The 13,981-nt window shown below is 42.0% G+C and overlaps 1 protein-coding gene across 4 annotated transcripts in view; it reads left to right on the top strand.

Annotated features, from left to right (window-relative positions):
- The window catches only part of gab1 (GRB2-associated binding protein 1), a 266,339-nt gene extending 252,583 nt beyond the window's left edge, over positions 1 to 13,756 (top strand). For all 4 annotated transcript variants that reach the window (XM_038792432.1, XM_038792435.1, XM_038792434.1 and 1 more), the window contains 3 exons: positions 7,992 to 8,124; positions 11,258 to 11,386; positions 11,890 to 13,756. In XM_038792432.1, coding sequence (XP_038648360.1) covers positions 7,992 to 8,124; positions 11,258 to 11,386; positions 11,890 to 12,045 — 418 coding nt within the window. In that variant the 3' untranslated portion in view covers positions 12,046 to 13,756. The remainder of the gene's footprint in view (positions 1 to 7,991; positions 8,125 to 11,257; positions 11,387 to 11,889) is intronic.
- Positions 13,757 to 13,981: the final 225 nt, after the last annotated feature.

Genomic DNA, 13,981 nt, shown 5'->3' with positions numbered 1-13,981 from the left:
TGCAGACACGGGAAGAATGTGCAAACTCTAGACGGACTGTTATCTGGGGTTGGGATCTAACCTGGATCCTCAGTGCCATGAGGCAGCAGTGCTAACCACTATGCCACCGTGCCGCCCTGCTTCTTAATTTTTCTAACGCTACGTTTAGGTACAACCCCGAGTACAGCAGAGGTGGAGGCAGCCTGCTGACTGGGGTTCGACTTTGATTACTTTGGCCGTCCTCTAGGTGGTCAGGGGTTGGTGGGCCTGGCCTGCTTTGGGTGTCATGCTGTGGGCAGGTACAGCGTGAGGTGATGGGGTCACAGGCAGAGGGGATTGGGATGTGCTCTCGGAGCCACATAGCTGGATGGCCCTGGGGTGTCCTTCAGCTGGTCCTCCTCATTCTGGGTGCCCAGGGGCCTCTGCCTGACTCCAAGAAGGAGCTCCTGGAGTGACGTGAAGGTGTGTCACCAACCCCCGCCCACCCACACCACAGATGGATCCCACCAGTGGTTAAAGCGATGGAGTGCAGGCCCAAGCACAAATCCGGCAGGGCTGACTGGACCAAGACAGTTGCCACCTTTCCCATTGGGACCTCGAGGTGCTTGCATGTCGATGCCATGACACCAGGCAGAATGCAGATGTGCTCCTCCATCCTTCTCTCTAATCTTGCAAATCTCTTGCAAATCTCCCTGATTTTTCTCCTGCCTGCCCAGGATGATTGATATGGTCGTTTCCAGAGGAATATCATCTGACTCCAACTCAGAAGGTGCCTGTTCTCAAGAAGTCTTCCAAGTGCCAGAGACCTGGGCTGTCACTCCCCTCCAACTGCTCTAGAGACTTGTATGTGAGAGGTTCCCCAGAATATGACTCCTAGTCTACCCTATACCCAGGACCCACTAAGGTGTGCCTCTGAGCTAATGGAGGATGCAGTGGCAAGACTTCCTCAAATGAATCCTCACTTTTCCTCGTCCGAGGTAGCCTGAGGACGGGGGCTTATATTGGTTCTGGAGGTCTGTCTGGACCTGTTGGACCTAAAAGAAAGGGCAGATAAATTTATTTCATGAACAGATTGAATACAACATTGCCTGTCACTCACTGACTGTCCGGATGTAATGAACTCATGGAGGGCTCACCTGAACTGGCTTTCTGGGAAAGGTTGATTCGTCTTCTCCCACAGGAGCAGTCAATGTCCTCTCCCACCAAATCTGGGGCATCCTCCTCAAATTACATGAGGTACACAATTCGGTCTGGGATCTCTCTCTTGTTATAGGCAAGCTTGGCGTAGATTGCCTACGTGTTATTGGAGTATGGTGAGGAGAGATGGAGGAAAGAGCAGGAAACATGCATTCCCTGTGTGTGTGCTGAACCTTCCCCAGTAAGAGCTGAGGATGGGGTTTGTGCAGCATAATAGATGGGCTGCCGCTGATGTTAAAGTACTGATGCAACAATCGGTGGTAATGAGTACCCCGCTAATATTGTGTGAGATCACTGAGCAGGGTAGCTCTTTGTGTGCGTGATGCCATGATGAAAGTGTGAGACTGGAATGAGCTCAAGGTTTACTTACCCTGGCGGAGCAGATTAAATCATTAATCGTCTTCCTGTGCTGGATTGTGTTTTGAGGGTGGTTACCCAATGAGCTCACCACCCTTACAATGGCCAACAAGGTGAGGTTGGTGGGTTTCCTGGAGCCATCCCTGGGGTAGAAGGCATCCCTGTGTTGCCACTCACCATTTATGAGGGCACCCAGGGAATCATTGCTGAATCCCAAAGCAGCTTTCTTCTTTGCCGCAGCCATTTCCACACTTCTCTTTCTGAAAGCTGGGTTGAGGGTGGTGCTTGAATATGGCGGCAGGACCATCGAGCCCATTAGGTGTCGGTGGGACGAGCGAATCAGCTCCCAACCGCCACATGGTGACATTATTTATAATTAACGAGCGTAAAATCAGGCACTATTTCCCCATATGCCATCCATGTGGGACGCGCCCGCCAGCGGACTTAGTTTTAAAAATGGTAAATTCCGCCCACATTTGGGTTTTTTAAAGTAAATATGTAACTTTGTACAATCAGATTTGTTTGTTTTTTACTGAAGGCTTTGGAAATGTACGCTGTCGGTTATGCTTTGTTTTTGCTATAGCAGAGTACCCTGTATAAATTACCATCCCTTTCATGTATTACCTTGATTAAATTCTGTGGAATATACATGGCACACAGTATCGTAAGAGCGTTTGATTTACTGGTCCACACCCTGTTCGACAGGAAGAAACATTTGCATCGCCGTAATAACAAAACAAACACCAAAATCTATTTGTGGCATTTGGCTTGTGTGTAAACTGAAAGAGTGCAATCCTTGCAAGCCAGAGCTTGTTTTGTACCCCTTGTGGTAACTTCGCCAGCATACTGCACAGAAATGCATCAGACTCTGACTGCAAATCGCCCAGTTGTGAAATGTTTAATTGCCCAGATTGAATGCATAAATCTCTCAAATTAAAGGCATATTCTCCAGTCTATTCAACATCAGTTAACTAGAGATTAACAGTTATATTCAGTCAGCTAAATCCCCATGTGTTCTCTGTGTATAAAGTATGTTTTAGGATCATGTATAAATTGCATTTTCAGTCCGTATCTGTATTGCTTGAAAATTGTGTCAAATATTAATTGGTTGATTCATGCATTGACTCATCATGAAGGTGAACTTTGGACTTGGCCACAATGTTTGATTCCACCAAATTTGGGTGTTAGCTAGGATTTTTAAAAAAATACTTAAAATACCATTCATAAAAGTACATCAGTGCGTTCTCAAGTTCATTTCTGATAATGAGTATATACTTTTTCGGTTTCCCTTACCTAGCTGTGTAACACCTACTGATTAGCTAGGCTATTAATAGTGAACCTGTAAAGCAAATTACTTTTCATTTTGGTTCCAACACTTTGCTTGAGGAGGTGGGTTGGGGGTGAGGATGCAAGAAATGGACTAAATATAACTGAAAGAAAGAAACACGAGTTATATGGAATATAATTGTGAATCCTTGGAAATTGTTGGATCTGTTTTGATAAGAATTGGAAGGAGAACTCTCCTCCGCTGGTTGGAGATACACCATTTTTTAAAATAAATTTAAAGTACCCAATTCATTTTCTTTTCCAAATAAGGGGCAATTTAGCATGGCCAATCCACCTACCCTGCACATCTTTGGGTTTGTAGGGATCCTAGCCAAGCTCATATCAAAGCTCCAAAACCTAGGACTTGGCTCTCCACTCTGCAACTGGATCCTTGATTTTCTGACCAACAGACCACAATCAGTAAGAATGAACACCAACACCTCCTCCACAATAGTCCTCAATACCGGTGCCCCGCAAGGCTGCGTACTTAGCCCCCTACACTACTCCCTGTACACACTGCGTGGCAAAACTTGGTTCCAACTCCATCTACAAGTTTGCTGACGATATGACCGTAGTGGGCCGGATCTCGAATAACGACGAGTCAGACTACAGGAGGGAGATAGAGAACCTAGTGGAGTGGTGTAACGACAACAATCTCTCCCTCAATGCTAGCAAAACTAAAGAGCTGGTCATCGACTTCAGGAAGCAAAGTACTGTACACACCCCTGTCAGCATCAACGGGGCCGAGGTGGAGATGGTTAGCAGTTTCAAATTCCATGGGGTGCACATCACCAAAAATCTGTCCTGGTCCACTCACGTTGACGCTATCACCAAGAAAGCACAACAGCGCCTATACTTCCTCAGGAAACTAAGGAAATTTGGAATGTCCACATTAACCCTTACCAACTTTTACAGATGCACTATAGAAAGCATCCTATTGTGGTGCATCACAGCCTGGTATGGCAACTGCTTGGCCCAGGACCGCAAGAAACTTCAGAGAGTCGTGAATACCGCCCAGTCCATCACACAAACCTGCCTCCCATCCATGGACTCCATCTACACCTCCCGCTGCCTGGGGAAAGCGGGCAGCATAATCAAAGACCCCTTCCACCCGGCTTACTCACTTTTCCAACTTCTTCCATCGGGCAGGAGATACACAAGTCTGAGAACACGCACGAACAGACTCAAAAACAGCTTCTTCCCCACTGTCACCAGACTCCTAAATGACCCTCTTATTGACTGACCTCATTAACACTACACCCTGTATGCTTCATCCGACGCCAATGCTTATGTAGTTACATTGTATATCTTGTGTTGCCCTATTATGTATTTTTTTGAATTTTGTTTAATTCCCTTTTCTTCCATGTACTGAATGATCTGTTGAGCTGCTTGCAGAAAAATACTTTTCACTGTACCTCGGTACACGTGACAATAAACAAATCCAATCCAATCCAATCCAATGAGACCCACACAGACACAGAAAAAATGTGCAAACTCCACACGGACAGTGACCCAGGGCCGGGATCAAACTCGGGCCCTGGGTGCTTTGAGACAGCAGTGCTAACCACTGTGACATCGTGCCACTCTCCGGTTGGAGTCATACCTAACACAAAGGAAGATAGTTGTGGTTGTTGGAGGTCAATTATCTCAGTCCCAGGACACTGCTGCAGGAGTTTCTAGGTCCAACCACATTCAAGTGCTTTATCAATGACCTTCCCTCCATCCTAAGGTCAGAATTGGGGATGCTCATTGATGATTGCACGATATTCAGCACCATTCACAACTACTCCGATACGGAAGTAGTCCGTATCCATATGCAGCAAAACCTGGACAGCATTCAGGCTTGACCCGTTAGTGGCAAGTAACATTTGTGCCACAAGTGTCAAGCAATGACCATCTCTAACAAAAGTGATTCTTACCATCTCCCCTTGACATGGCATTACCATCACTGACTCCCCCACTATCAAGATCCTTGAGGTTACCATTGAGGAGAAACTTAACCGGGAATTTCATTCATGGGATGGGATGTAGCCATCACTGACTAGGCCAGCATTTGTTGTCCTTGAGAGTTTGATGGTGAGCTGCAGTCCATGTGTTGTAGGAACACCCACAGTGCTGTTAGGGAAGGAGAACCAGCGACAGCAAAGGACCGGCAAGATGGTTCCAGGTCAGGGTGGTGTGTGTGTGTGACACAGTATTTATATAGCAACATAGGAACAGGAGTAGGCCATTCAGCATCTGGAGCCTGTACTGCCATTCAATGCGATCATGGTTGATCTGTGACCTAACTCCATATACCTGCCTCTGGTCCATATTATCACTTAATACCTTTGCTGAACAAAAATCAATCTCCGATTTAAAATTAACAACTGATATAGCTTCAACTGCTGTTTGTCGGAGAGAGTTGCAAACCTCTACCACCCTTTTGAGGTCTAGTTCAGTTTCTGATCTGTAGTAACCCCCAGGATGTTGATAGTTAATCTATAGCCATATAAATACTATGGCTACAAGAGCAGGTTAGGGGCTGGGAAATTTGTAGCACGTAACCCACCTCCTGACTCCTCAAAGCCTGTTCACCACCTACAAGGCACAAGTCAGGAATGTGATTAAATACTCTCCACTTGCCTGGATGAATGCAGCTCTGACAACACTCAAGAAGCTCAGGACATAGCAACTCGCATGATTGGCACTATCTACACCTTAAATATTCACTCCCTCTACACACACAGTGACAGCCGTGTTTTCCATCTACAAGATGCACTGTTGTAACTCACCAAGGCTTTTTCAACAGAGCTTTCTAAACCCCTGACCTCTACATTTAGGAGGAAGGACAATGGCAGCAGATGTACTAGAACACCACCACCTGCAAGTTCCCCTCCAAGCCACATACTTTCCTGACTCTGGACTATATCACTGTTCCTTCAGTGTTGCTGGATCAAAAATCCTGGACCCCCTCCCTAACAACACTGTGGGTGTATATGCACCACATGGACTACTGTGGTTCAAGAAGGTGACTCAACAGCGCCCTCTGGAGGACAATTAGGGATGGGCAATTAATGCTGGCCAAACCAGCAATGTCAACATCCCCCGAAAGAATACATAAAAAGACATTTGTGCACACTAAATTTCTTTGGGCAGTGTCCACATCCAGAAAATGTTTTAGACGTCAGACTAGGTGATGCCGAAATTGACCCACACAATTTAAACTCCCGATGAATTGCAAATTCATTGTGTTGCATGCAAACCCTACCTTCTGTGATCACAAGCCTTTTGCATCCCACAATATGAGGGTCTTTCCATGTTGAAACTGGGCAACTTTCCTTTACCTGTAACCCAAAAGAAGCACATAAGAAATATGTGCTGCAAATGGACCATTTTTTAATCTTCTGCAACCCAGAGCTCACTGTTTTCTCATTGGATCATGACCCCTTGCAAAAGAGAGCTGGATGATCAGTAGAAAGGCTTCTGGCTATGCTGTTCTTGAGCTGGCCGTTAGGTGGTGCACAAAGGCAATCTGATGACAACTTGGACTCCCATGTTTTTCGTTTCTAGAGCAGCCGATGAAGCACTTTGTACAGAGCCATGCACTCTTAACACTTTCATGCATTGCACTGGAGCCTTTTACCTTGCAAATTCTATCAGTATTTGAACTTTTGATAAAATTAATCATTTGTTTTCTCAAGTATTTGGAAATGCCTCGACATATTTATTCTACTATTAATTGACACTAGAAACTAAAAATAGTTTTGCCATGTTCTATGGTAAAAAGAAAGAAAGTACTTGCATTCGATAAAGCACTTTTCATGGCTAAATGCTCCAAAGCACTTCAAAGTCAATAAGATACATTTGAAGTGTGGTCAATTGTTACAATGTAGAGAAGATGACGCACAGCAAAGTTACCTAAACAGCACTGAAAAGAGATTAATAAATCATTTGTTTTAATAATTGAGGGATAAATATAGGTCAGCACTATGGGAGAAGTACCCTTTTCTTTTGTACAGTGGCACGGAATATTTTGTACACCTAAGGGGACAGACAGGACCTGAGTTTAACGTCTCGTCAGAAAGACACCACCTCTGATAGTAAAAATTGGGCATTTTCATCTGCCCTATTATTGGATTGCATTGCATTGCATTGGTTTATTGTCGCGTGTACAGTGTACAGTGAAAAGTACTTTTCTGCGAGCAGCTCAACAGATCATTAAGTACATTAAAATAAAAAGAAAATACATAATAGGGCAACACAAGGTACACAATGTAACTACATAAACACCAGCATCGGTTGAAGCATACAGGGGTGTAGTGTTAATCAGGTCAGTCCATAAGAGGGTCATTTAGGAGTCTGGTAACAGCGGGGAAGAAGCTGTTTTTGACTCTGTTCGTGCGTGTTCTCAGACTTTTGTATCTCTTGCTCAATGGAAGAATGAGTAAGCCGGGTGGGAGGGGTCTTTGATTATGCTGCCCGCTTTCCCCTGGCAGTGGGAGGTGTAGATAGAGTCAGTGGGTGGGAGGCAGGTTTGTGTGATGGACTGGGCTGTATTCACGACTCTCTGAAGATTCTTGCGGTCTTGCAGCCTGCATTATTTGGATTATTTACCGAGTAAATAGTAGGTTAATGTCAAGAAACTGGATACTACTTGAACATTCTTTTGTGGCATTGGACCTGACTCGTGCAAAAAGCCCATTTCGGGGGCTATGAATCCGTTCCCATGGCTCCCAGTCACTTATTTTCAATTGATGTCCGATGTGATTGTCACTTTTTCAAAATTTTACATGAATTGACATTTGATCCTAATTACCAAAAGCTGTTTTACTTGGATAATTAATTTGAAGTTTTCCAAACATGCTGTACATGAATAAAATTAGACAAACCAGGAACAAACTTTAATTTATCTCTGCTTTTAACTCAATCACACAGTATATTTTATTCATTAACCTGAGCGTGATTTTTATATCACTGTGAGTTGCGCATAATTTGGGGTTTACTCATGAGTGCTCTGTTCAGTCTATTGCCTCACCAGGGATGTGCACGTACAGTTTTATTCTTTGCAAATGGTGATCTTATGTATGGGAGGATCATAAAGTGTAACTGTTTGGATTGTTGCTTCTTTTCCTCCTCCGATAATCCCAAAGAATCAGCCTCTCCAGGTTTCCTGTCAATCCCCGACCAGCCTCCATACACAGCACTGCTTCCAGCACTGATTCACAGGAAGACAGTGAAGAGAACTACGTGGCCATGGAGTCTGCTCCCTCCACAGACGATCCAGTATGTAACCTTCAGATTCATCGATTTTAATGTAGCATTATCATGTCACAGTCTCAGCAGAGACCCTGAAAATATAGTGCAATGTAGGTCTCTAGAGTATTTAGAAACATTCACAATCAAAACTTGCAGCGGTAGTGATCGTCCTTCTGATTTTAACATAAGTAAAGTGTTGATTTGATTCTTCTCATGAAACGCCTTGTTTGGAAAAAAAAGTTCAATTTACTCATTAAAAAACATGCATGGCATCATTGGACGGCTATTTAATATGACTAAAGTAAAGTTATCTAGCTGTCTGCATTTGGATCTTAGGGTAAGCTTTGCCCATCAATACCTATCTTTTACAAAAGGGAATTGGATTTGTCATTCTGTTCCCAAGTTGGAATAATGCATTTGGAAGGACTCCTCGTACATCTGTGAATCCTCTCATTTTGCTTGTATTGCTCTCTTTAATCGCTCTTTCTTTTTCCTTCTTTGGTTCCTTTTAGGATCTATACTAGAAGCTGCCTTTCTTTTATTCTAGCTCATTTCAGGGCATCAAAACTCCTGCATTGCCTTTTCCAATACTGTAATCTTCTGATACTATTTTTGTATTGTTTTCCCATCATCAACTCATTTCTTTTTCTCTCAGGATCTGTGCTATTGCTCATCACGGCTTTTCCTTGGAGTTTTCTGAAGTTTTCTACTCCCTAGTTTCTCTTTCCTTTAAGTTTACCATTTCCTTTCTTTCTGTCTCTTCATTTCTTTTCAGTGAAGAGTCCTTCTATTGTACTGTTCCTATTACACCCATTGAACGGGAAGTATCAGGAAGGGAATGGACAGAAGAGATGAGGTGGGATGATTTTGGAACCACAGCTTTCACCTCTGTAAGCCGCTGTTTTTTCTGTAAGACTGTATTTTTAATGAAAAGGGGTTTCTGTGTAAAGCATTGTTACTTTTAGTGAGCCACTCTTGAACACTCAGTTGAGTTCACAGTGTTAATACGTTACAGATGTACAGAATCTTAAAGAGTAATGATGTTTAGTGATGTGTTTTTGTAACTATAATGCACCTTGGATGAGCTTATAAGAAGGCATGGAGCCATAAATGCTGCTATTAATTCTTCATCAGAAGCTCGAGTATTGTAGAGTTTCTAAATGATAGTTTAGCTTCAGCTAGAAATAAATGAGTCAAGAAGGTACTTTTATTTTTGAACGGCCCCAGGTACAGGAAGTGAAATTGCAAGACTCAATCATTGTGATTACATCTGTCCTTACTGGACATCATGGAATTTCTTTGGAATTCATTAAGTGATAGCTATCATCCAATATCAGAAAATCCAGAATGGGGGCGGCACCGTGGTGCAGTGGTTAGCACTGCTGCCTCACGCCACCGAGGTCCCAGGTTCGATCCCGGCCCCGGGTCACTGTCCGTGTGGAGTTTTCACACACTCCCCGTGTTTGCGTGGGTCTCACCCCCACAACCCAAAGATGTGCAGGATAGGTGGATTGGCCATGCTAAATTGGCCCTCAATTGGGAAAAAAAATAATAGGATACTTCTAAATTGATTTTAAAAAAAATAGAAAATCCAGAATCATAAAATGTCATGTATAAATGATCACTCCAGGTAATGTCTTGCTGAAATAGGATACAGAAGAGTTCATTTGAACTCCTGTAAGCTTTTTCTCACCCCGGAGGACAAGGAGAAAAGTTAGATTCCTGCTTTAGACACTGGCACCGCAGCCAATGTAGGTCAGGTTGATATTTTTCTCCCTCCAGGAAAGAGCTTAACTTCCACAATATACCTTTCAGCAGCCAAGCTAATTTTATCATTTGTACATAATGTAGAAATGCAGGTTCTTGCTATTAATTGGTTAGCACTTCTTTGAACTAATTGGATTACTAACTTTTCATTTTAATTTAACTAATTTATGACATATTGCTCCTCAAGGATTTTTTTTTTTAAATCCTGAAACAAAAGAATATTCTCCAGCTAATCCCTCAGTAGTCAGTCTTTGAAAAGCTTCTCTTCTGACTAGAGATCTGAGCATGAGAGACCCAAACTGTCAATTGAAGTTGACTACATTTGTTGAATGAGCTTTTCCTGTCCATTCTTTGCTAGTGGAAGCACTGTTGACGAAAAAAAAAATAGTTTACTGTGACCGCTCGATTAATGTCTGCTGCAAAGTGATTCCAGAGGGACCTGTTTATTGTTAGGCACATTTTCCTTTTAACTGGATAATTGCTGTATTGTATACAAGCAGAAGTGCAACCTGGATTACTGCACTGGTAAAAAGAATTGCTTGGTAAATATATCTTTAGCATTGCTGAAAAACTGAATGTTTTAGTTAACTGGTGCATTCTTCATGGCAACACCTCTACCAATCAGGCTCCACTTGCCAACCAATCAGCATGCTTTTTGTATGAAATATAAACTGCTGTTCCCTTTAATTTAACTCCCCTGAGGAAGGAGCAGTGCTCCGAAAGCTAGTGATTCGAAACAAACCTGTTGGACTTTAACCTGGTGTTGTAAGACTTCTTACTGTGCCCACCCCAGTCCAACGCTGGCATCTCCACATCATCCCTTTACATTTGGTATTCTTGTGAATTGTGCGAAAGAGTACAAGATGAAAAACTTGATAACATGTATTTTTCAGCAATGCTCAAGTTTCATACTTCCATACAACTAAATATACCGTTGCACAGTGTTTGGCCTGATTACAGTAATGTTTAACAATCTGAACAGATTTTCAAATGCAATTATTTTATAATAGCAATTTTGTCCACTAGAAAACAACCTATTCTCTGTTGTATTGCAACAACTTGGTGGTAAAGGTTGGTGATATTAAGTTGTACATTTTGGGGGCGGCATGTGGCGCAGTGGTTAGCACTGGGACTGCGGCGCTGAGGACCCGGGTTCAAATCCCGGCCCTGGGTCACTGTCCGTGTGGAATTTGCACATTCTCCCCATGTCTGCGTGGGTTTCACCCGCGCACAACCCAAAAATGTGCAGGTTAGGTGGATTGGCCACGCTAAATTGCCCCTTAATTGGAAAAGAAAAAATCATTGGGTACTCTTTTTTAAAAAAAATTTAAAGCTGTACATTTTGTCCCTGTGGTAATGTTAAATTTACCCGGTTGGCTTTTCTTTTTTGCAGACTATAAAACAAGGAGTACTGCAATTTGGTGACGGGGGAAGTAGTTTAACAAGATCTAAAGGCGACAAGCAACAAGTGGAGTACTTAGACCTGGATCTAGACCCTGGAAAATCAACACCACCTCGAAAGGTACCCATTATACTGCTGATGAGTGTTTGCACGTAATGTTTGAAATGTATCTGTAGCTGGCCACAAAAACATAGCATTGTCCCTGCTGTCCAACTATGTTGCATTGTACTCGGAACACTCAGACATGACTAATACCTCTGCAATTGTTATAGGAGTTACTTATGATTTGGCAAGTCACCTTATGGAGTTTCTAAATAGTGGTTTTATTTCAGTCATTTCAGATTTTCATTCAACCCAGAGATGCAGCATTAAAGAACTATCATTGTTAAAGGCCAGTGTTCAAGCATGTTGGAACAACTGTTCATTTACACAGAATTTTGCACTTCAAATCTATTATGGTGCTGACCCAGATGTGCCTGAGTTTGGAAATTCCACTTTTTTATGCTATTATGTATTCAGGCAATACTAATTTTACTTGGCTTGGATACCTCCAAGGTTCTCCTTGATTACTGAGTGGAATAAAAACTGAATAATGCTGCAATCTTCTGTTTGTTTTATTTCAGAAAAGCAATGGTACAGGTACAGTACCAGCAGATGAAAAAGTAGATTATGTATTGGTGGACCAAGAGAGAACACTTGCACTGAAGAACACCAGACAAGCATGGACTGATGAAAGACAGTCTACAGAGTCTGAGACCCCAGCTAAAAGTGCAAAGTGACCTAATGCTGTTATTTAACAGATCGCCATGCCTTGTTGAGATGCCTTTACGTTCCTGCCGCTAATGGCCTTCTAGCCAGTGTGCCCTACGCGAGTAAGCCATCGACCTGTTCATAAAGCGGTCAGAAGTGATTAATGGCCAGTGACTCAAAACTTTACATACGAGAAACATACATCATCAGAAAGTGGGAATGATTGGAATCAAGTTGATAACTAATTAGGAAAGTGCAAGTTGTATGGATTTTCATACATTGTCCGCGGAGGCGACCTTTGACTCTGTATGATGTTTGCTGCAATTGGACTTGGGATGCTTCATGCCCTGAAATATTCAGTTTTAAAATGCTGTTTGAAAGAGTTATTTGGGGTACAAGGAGCAGACGTCAGTTATTGCAGGAATCTGGCCTCAAAAGTCAAGCCCACCTATGTAGAAAATAACTTCACTTTTTTAAAAATTCTAGTCCAAATCATGGATAGTTTTAAATATCCAATCTGAAAAGTACATTCTAGCTAAACTAATTTTCTAATTTTTTTTTGGAAAAACTGAAGTCTAGGTTTATTTAAGCTAGGTTTAGTTGAGACAATGTTTTGACACGTTAGACTTAACAGAAGTAGTTACAGTACAACTACTAATACATCGTTCAATCTCTAGAGCAACATTGCTGGCAGTGACCTTTAGATGACCTTTACCAATAATTATCCACAAAAAGAAAATCCAGAAATCCCAGCAAATTCCTTTCATGTTTTTAAAGCAGAATGAACCATCGATGCCAATGATTTCTCATTCTTTGGTGTATATGTCATTGCTAATGTAGAGGAGGAACACTCACTAAACCGTTATTGAGTTTGTAACTCTGGGAAGTTGAGATTTTATTCCTTGTAACATGGTTTACATGCCTGGATTCAAAAATAAAGTTGCCGAGTGCAGATTCTGCAGGTAGAGTCGCGCATTCCTTGTCCCTGATCCAGAGAAAAACTACTTTGATATTCCACCAAATGGTTCATAATTCTATGCTCAGGTGGTACCTTTTGGCAAATTCTAGTGTGCTTGTACCTGAGAGTCTTGTTTCAAAATATACAAATTCCATTTTCGTCATGTGTTTCTGAGCCCTGTGCAAAAAGCATGCAATTTTTTGTACGACTTTAAGCAGTAAGTTCTTCCTGAATTTACAGATCGTTGCATTATTGCTTTTGCATTTCGAGATCAGGGATGCAGTACTTAGATTTTTTTTAAATACCACCTGCTGTTTATAATAGCAACTAAGTTATGTGAAAGCCCCATCTCCAGGAGCCACCTACATCATTTCATCAATGTAACCGCCGCCTTATCTTGGGAATGTGATAATTATGTTGTACATAAACCCTTTTTCTCTTCAGATCACTTATAAAGTGCTTACAAACTGTAAATGTACTAAAAGTTACTAACATTTGTATTTACAGAAATTGTCTATATGCATAAAAATGTTGAAATCCATCGAAGATTTGATCATTAAATCTTGAATGAATGACAATTTTACGTGTATGTTTGTAGTTTTCCAACTCTCAGGCTTTGGATCTAAAATAAAAATCTCGGCTGAAGAACCCTTTTCTCTTAATGTAAATTGCACATAGCGATGGTTACTCATTATAATCATGCAGTAATACTTCTTGTATTTTAATGCAGGTTATGGAAATGTCAGTCATCATGTAAATGTAAAATTAAATCAATGACGATATTCCGCTCAGGGTGTTTGAACTTATTTTCTAGTCATTTGTGCAGATATCCGGATGAACTGGAAAGTATTACATAACCCCCACCACCATCACCCTCACCACCCTGAACCTATTTATTCATATTCCGTGACAGTGCAGTGTGTAGGAAAAGACCATTAGGTGAACGCCATCTCCTTATGTTCTCTTTCTATCTCATTCATAAGTGTGCACATCCCATTGGCCATAAT

The sequence above is a fragment of the Scyliorhinus canicula genome, chromosome 3 (genome assembly GCF_902713615.1).
Source record: "Scyliorhinus canicula chromosome 3, sScyCan1.1, whole genome shotgun sequence".
Taxonomy (NCBI): domain Eukaryota; kingdom Metazoa; phylum Chordata; class Chondrichthyes; order Carcharhiniformes; family Scyliorhinidae; genus Scyliorhinus; species Scyliorhinus canicula.
The sequence above is the reverse complement of the archived record's forward strand: the minus strand, read 5'-3'. Positions and strand labels throughout refer to the sequence as shown.